General features: G+C 41.9%; 1 protein-coding gene across 1 annotated transcript; it reads left to right on the top strand.

Annotated features, from left to right (window-relative positions):
* The first annotated feature begins 418 nt into the window (after positions 1 to 418).
* Positions 419 to 6,629, top strand: tm2d3 (TM2 domain containing 3). Its single transcript, XM_080729780.1, has 6 exons — positions 419 to 533; positions 2,199 to 2,300; positions 3,072 to 3,232; positions 3,572 to 3,746; positions 4,171 to 4,246; positions 4,470 to 6,629. The coding sequence occupies exons 1-6, from the start codon at positions 428 to 430 to the stop codon at positions 4,633 to 4,635; spliced, it is 786 nt and encodes a 261-aa protein (XP_080585906.1). The 5' UTR covers positions 419 to 427; the 3' UTR covers positions 4,636 to 6,629.
* The last annotated feature ends 811 nt before the right edge of the window (positions 6,630 to 7,440 follow it).

The raw sequence follows: 7,440 nt of genomic DNA on the forward strand, positions 1-7,440 counted from the left end.
TCACCCACTCTGGTGAGTGATGCATTATGTGTGGAAAGGCCACAGGTGACACGAGGTTACCATGGTAACAATGAACGTGGTAGTCAGGGCAACTGTCCTTCCGGCATATGGGATCTAGACTCAGGACCAGCTACTGGGTTGCCATGTATGCTTATTATAAGCGACCTTGGGCTTGTTTTGAAAATGGCAGATCATTACATTTTAATAACAACGTACGGGAGTCGATCCCCAGGCACAATTTCTTTCTTTCTTTTTTTTTTTTTTTTCTTTCCCGGGGGCAATTTAGCCTAAATTACATCCTGTTAAAGACTTTTCTCCGCCCGGTTGTTTCTGTAGGGCTTTCATGGACCTGGTTGCTTTTGTCTCGTGATATATGGCAACCCTGCAGCTAGCTAGAGCCTATCCTATCATCCATCCAGCAACAACAATGGCCACCATCTGTCAGATTTGGAGACCGGACCGAGGACGCTGTTTGAAAACTCACGGCGTCATTACACTCCTGTTCCTGGAGCTCTTCTTGCAGTGTGTTAACGGTATGTTCATGCGTATTTACACGCATGTTTTTAATCCAAACGTGGTAAGGCTACAACGTGTCACCGACTCATCGTTGCCACCTAGTTTAACCTTAGCTAACATGCTACTACTAGCTGACTGCTTTTACACTGAGTTGCACTGCTTAGCTCTCTAGCTGCTAGTGGGCTATTATACGATGTAAACACAACAATGGTTTTATGTGGACTATTATATGGCTCATTATCAGTGGTAGAAATGTAAAAGTATCAATAGGCCTACTGCAGTGTTACAAGTAAAAGTCCGGAATTCAAAATGTACTTGAGTAAAAGTTAAAAGTATGAAAGTGTTGTCATCAAAATGTACTTATTGTAGCCTACCAAAAGTAAAGGTACAAGTGTTTTAGGCAAGCGAGACCGTTGTGCGATGGAGTATACAATAAAGCTTATAAGTTTAGTGGTTTTACAAAATGTTAGGGCATCTCTGCTCATTTCCCTCCGAATATTTTTTTCCCTCAAAATACATTTAAAGGTAGCAGTTATGTTTCATACTGTATGTGCAGTAGGTCTGGAATACACAACAATGGAAACAAGCCCTCAGGGATTTTTTGCTTATCATTTTAATTGTTACATTGTTACAACTGTATGCAGAGCTGCCAACCCTCACGCAATGAGCGTGAGACTCACGCAAATGACCCTCTTCTCACGCTCTCACGCCACACATCGTATTTCTCACGCCGTCATATCACCAGCCGTCACAAAGTGGAAAACTGCGTCAACTCAAGTGTCACTGAGACATCCACTTCGGCCGCGATTTGAGCAATTAAAGGGCTTAAAATACTGTATATCTGATTCTGAAGTAGCCTAATGATTAGATGCGTCGCTGTGTGTGCGTGAGCGTCTGGTGTGAGGAACGCTGCGTGCACGTTCCTGCGCACATCATTCTCTACAGTAAGATCGACAGGCGACAGGAGGATCTACAACATTAATTCAACTCGTCCAAAATGAGTAGGCAGTTTAAATGAGGAGGGACTTTTGGATGGATGTGTGTGCAAAAAGAACAGATCTTCAAGCAAAAGACGTGTTACTTGCAGCTTAATGTAATATTTTTCTCATCCTAGTAAAGCCAGATAAAAGTATCAAACTCCCTGTAAAATGCAACAGAATACAGGAAATAACATCTACTCTTTTAATTTTTTTCTGGGGGAGGACCCCCAGACCCCCCAACAAAATGATCCACAGTATAGGCTATTAACTACATTTCTGCCTCAAAATTACATTCATTATTGAGGGTTAGATTTGGAGAATTAAATAACACCCACCTAGAGCGACATACTGTACCTGGTTGGTGTAATAGTGACTCCAAGGGTCGATAAAATTATAATAATAACCAAAATTATTGTAATATTTGTTGAACATATAGGCCTATATATAATTTTTTATATTTCTTTTGCGGCACCAAAGCCCCCCCCCCCCTCGCAAAAAAAGAAAAATCTCACTCCTAGGTTTTCCTGAAAGTTGGCAGCCCTGAGTATGTCTGTACTTTTTGGCAGTATTCAATTAATCAATCAATCAATCAATCAATCATAGTAGTTAACTTATGTGTCAAATGTGTACTCTGAGTCTGCTGTTGTCAGTATGGAGACCTTTTAGGTAAAGTGATGACTGACTGTTGCTGTTGTGTTTTAGGGTATCTGAGCTCTCATGTGGGTCCGGAGCCCCCCTACACCCGAGATGCCCCCCACCACAGTCCTGTCATCACCAGCCCTGTGGTTCCTGCAGCAGCCTCAGGTAACTGTGTTAAAACAGCGTCACAATCCTTTTAAACACTTTATCCATACAGTATATACGTTGGACGTTGGCTATTAAAAAATCAAACCTCGGTTCGAAGTGAAGCGGTGAATCTGAGTATAAAATCGTCTAGAGCTACAGAATTCTGAATTCTGAATGACTTTATCTGGAGGGCCGGATTGTCATGTGAAGCTTGACCAATCCTCAAACTATGGTCTCATTGGACATTTTTTATCACCGGGACGGACACTACACACATATTCTGGACGTACGGGACAGATAAAACCTGTTCATTCTGGACTGAAATGACCATATATGGACATGGGGGACACACATGGGACACACATTTACGGACAGATAAATCCTGTTCATTCTGGACTGAAATGACCATATATGGACATGGGGGGACACACATTTACGGACAGATAAAACCTGTTCATTCTGGACTGAAATGACCATATATGGACATGGGGACACACAAAGCCACTCCTTGGAAGCGGCTTTCAACGCTTCAAAAATAGCAGATCTACAAGGTCACAGTGCTTCACTTCGTGCTGCACTTCAAGCTTGTACATCTACTATTTTAGAAAATGTCAGAAAAATATCTAAAATGTTGAATAATCTAGAATTTTGTCCCGGGTACAAAACCTTTTCAGATGGTGGTCCACTGCCAAATGCATATCAATTTGGGGATCCTTCGGCACGAAAATGTTTTCATTGCCTTAACAGACTTCCATTGACATTGTTAACTTGTTGTTTCCTCCTCCTCAGCATCTCCCACAGATGAGGAGAGCTACACAGCTAAGTGTCCCAGCGGTGGGGTGTGTAGACGACTGCCAGCCGACTGCATCTCCTGCCAATTCCATCACAACTGCAGCTACGGGAAGACAGCTAACTTCACCTGTAGGCCAAAGGCAGGAGTCCACTGTTTGGTGAGACAACTTTGATAAAGAGAGTTTGTTCTTTGTGGCGCTTTGTGTTTGAATACTTTATTAGTCAGAAATCTAAACAGCTCGTGGTGAAGTAAGACATTAAAGCTAAAAGGAGGATAACACAAAAAAGTCCTGGGGACTTCCACTGTGTACACAGAAATGTGTGTGGTGAGGAATCAATTTGGTGTAACTACTAAAATGGGGAGCTAAAAGGGGTATTTGTTTTTAATAGTTTATCCTTAAATCAATCTTTATCTCTATTAAATATATATGTATGGAGAAAAATGCTGAGGAATTGCTGTACAGTGTTGACAGCATGACGTTCATTCCCTTTTGCAGGGGGAGTCAGGACAACAACAGGCCAACTTCTCCCTGTCCATCACCTGTCAGTTCTGTTGGCAGCTGGACCCTTCTCTGTACCACTGCTCCAACTCGCCCAGCTGTATGACGGTGTCCTGTCCGCGCAAGCGCTACAACGCCACCTGTGTGGTGCTAGACCACGTGCACTGTTTAGGTAATGTTCATTGTTCTTCTCAACTAATTTTAAGTGACAAAGGATACCCCCCCCCCCCCCAAACATGATGTTACTAATCAGAAAATCCCCAGGTTGGCAGGTCTGGCCAAAATCGGTTTGATTTTTTTTAAACTCTGGCAGTAAGTGTTAAAATGGTAAGGGTTAAAGTGATATGAACAGTAGTATATGTGTTGCTTTCATCTAATTGCTATTGTTTTGGCAATGTTTGACAACAACGCCACTTTTCTAACCTTTTGCCTACTACTGTCACAGCTGGTGAGTGCGGGGGAGTGGCATCAAGCCTAAACCACTGAAAAAGTTAAAATACTACCGTACTTAAGTCGTTCTTGGTGGTGAACCGCCATGAATGTGTTAATTAATTCATGTGTCTTTTCACTGCCCTCTTTTGCTTACTGTACTCTAGGTAAAAGAGAATTTCCTAAACGTTTATACTGCAACTGGACTGGAGGATACAAATGGTCGACTGCACTAGCACTCAGGTAGCCACAAATGGCACATTGTTTTTATTACCAGCTTGTTTACAACTAAAACTCCCTCAAACATACAATTTTTGATAGATTTATTTATCAGAGTTGGATATCACACTATTGTGCTGGTTCTCTGTCCAAAAACATCCCTAGTGGGACTAGCTATGTATGTACTAATGGCAATGATTGGTCTGAGGGAATCACTGATTTTCTGTCTTGTTATCTCTATCGGCAGTATAACACTGGGTGGTTTCGGAGCTGACCGTTTCTACCTGGGCCAGTGGAGGGAAGGCCTGGGCAAGCTGTTCAGCTTCGGAGGCCTGGGTATCTGGACCTTAATAGACGTACTGCTAATAGGGGTCGGTTATGTTGGGCCGGCCGATGGTTCTCTCTACATCTGACCTCTGTGTGGAGCCGGTTGTTTGGTTTGGATGGACAGTGGTGCTGTGTTGCCCTCCATGTTCTGGCCTGCACCGCTATGACTGTCCATATCACTTCTCCACAGCATGTCTCGCCTGCTCAATCCTCCTATATTCCTCTGCAACAACATATCCCTCATCCCATCAGACTACGCAGGCTTGATGTGTTCGCCCTGGTCACATGCAGAATGAAGCTACGATACCCACAGTTCTGTTCCATTCATCCTCCTCCACTTATCTTGCTGTAAGACCTTTGTTGGAGAAACCGCACTGGAGAGCTAAAGTGACATTCGTTTTCTGTCAGTGGATCTGGGGAAATAAAGGAGCCAGTTGGTTCTTAATAAGGCTAGTTGATGGGTAACGTTGGGTCATGCTGACTGGAACTATAGATGGGTTTGGTTTCCTGCTGAGCTTTTGGTCACGTTGACGGCATGCTGTTACCTTGGACTCCTGTGGTGCTCACTTCATGGTAAATGCTTTTCCGGAGGGGGCATCATGCCATGTAACCATGGTTAAAGTGCATTTAGTCTCTGTCGGGTAGAAACCTTATCTCCATATTGTAACGTTCGTGTTTTTTAGTAAATTTACACCCTACTTAATCTTACTACAGTGTCACACACAATTACCAAAAGTAGAAGATCCACAAGCTTGAAACTTGTCGCTTTTGAGCTTGTAGATCTGCGACCTTTGCTTTTTTTTTATTTAATCCTGAAGTTTTGGACATATGAGGTTTCCAGCCGACATAGACAATTTGTGGCAACAATTGGAGATAAGAGAACACTGAGAGGAACAGTTATGTCTTACGTATGAAGAACAGATTTGAGATTTTGTCTTAAAAAAAACGTGGTTTTGTTGATCACTGAAAGTGGTATATGTATATTTATATCAACACATACATGTCCCATTTAGGCCTGTACAATATTAATGACTGATAACATTTCTCCACCTAAAATTTGATTTTATACATAAAGAGAAAGGGTGCTGCTAATGATTAAGTCTGGAAGAGGTTCACTAGATGGGTAAGTTTGACAAGCAGGGATTCTGCACACCAGAAAATGTTTTCAGAGGCCAATCGGAACACATTTCCTCTGATAATAATGGTGAAGCTGTAGACCTGTATTCGCAATACTGTCTTTTTGTTGTTTTTTTTATTTTGTTAATAGTGCCCCACATTCTGATTACACACACATACGCATACATTATTTGATGTGGGGAGTACAACCAAGGAAACGTTTTACTGTACTATACTGTGTACTGTACATTATACAAACTTGGATGTATTCACTTCAAAGTATTACACTATTACTATTCACTCAGGCTGTGTTTCTTCACGTAGCGTACTGCATGGATTAACGTTCTGTCGCCACGACTGATTTCAGTCGGCATGTCTTCTATGGAAGCATGTTGCGCAGCAAAAATAGCCGATGTACAAGCTCTCAATGCGTCGCTATTTTAAGCCATTTTTGGTTATTTTTTCAATAGCAGTAATTTCTGAAGCATCTTCCATAAAACCCTGGTTTTTCATAAAAGCAAATATTAAAGCCTCAATCTGATTTACGGTTGGCAGTATGTAGAACAGCAAGAACGATATTAGTAAATCATCATAATTGTACATATTGTGTTGTTTAGGAAACAACAGGAGGGCTCCTTTCACACTGTTTCACAAATCGCACATTACATACGAAATGTTTCAGCCGTGTATTTTGTTTTAATCCATGCTTACTGTATGTGATCATTAAAATGCTGTTCTCAGAGCTGGACATGCCCAGGCGGATGCTATGCTCTCTAAGTAGTGTTTTGATTCCTTTCATATCATTCTGTTTGGTTTCATGGGTTGTTCATCATATTACCCAATCTTATTGCTAATGGTTATACTGTAGGATGCTGTTACTCGAATGTGCAGCACAAATATACACCTTGTTCTGCTGTAAAATGTACATTATTTTGTATTTGAAGTTTTTATTTGTCTTTTCTGCTTGGCTACTATGTAAATAAATTGTGAAATGTCATGGAGCTGTCATTTTTTGCTTTATTCTGTTGATGTAATTGGCTGTACGTTATGTAGTGATTGGAAGATTAAACCTTGTTTGAAAATTAGTACAGTACTCTCATACTGTCTCTATTATGTCCAAAACTGTTACTTTTCAGGATTCAAATTCAAAACAAGCTCAAAACGTGCCACGTTTCCAGCTTGTGGATCAGCTACTTTTGATGCTTTTGTGTGACACTATTATGATAAATTAGGGCGTTCGTTTTGGAAAAAACAGAATATGTTTCTACCCGACAACAGCGATATACCTCTCAGTTGATAGAATTCACAGCCTTATTCTTAGCTGAGGCCACTTTCTCAAGTATGTGTGCTTTGTCACAGAAGAAAGATGGTCCATCGAGTCAGCTATGGCCAACTTCTCAAGAGTCAAAGGACACTTTCTAATACCACAGTAGTTGGTGTGCATCTAATCCCTAAATCAGACCTCTCTGTCTATTACATAACGTGGGTGGGTGGGGTGTGGGAGGTACATAAGAGGCCTCCCAGACGAATTGCGATGTTGGATCCAATCAGATGTCGTGCCCGGGGGTTTATCGGTGTTCATTTCAAACGACAGCGATCCTCTGTCTTGCGATCGGGCCCGGTATATCCCGCTGTGCCAAGTGAAATATCTCAGACCATTACAAATGAGACCGACGTCTCGCGATTCTAGCCACCCACGATCTCGGGGGGGTGGTGCCATGAGAGACGCGGCTAGATGAAAATTCCGCCCCCTCAAGAGGGATAAAATCAAGAGT

Source organism: Nannobrachium achirus (genome assembly GCF_963921795.1).
Source record: "Nannobrachium achirus genome assembly, chromosome: 7".
In the NCBI taxonomy this organism is placed as follows: Eukaryota; Metazoa; Chordata; class Actinopteri; order Myctophiformes; family Myctophidae; genus Nannobrachium; species Nannobrachium achirus.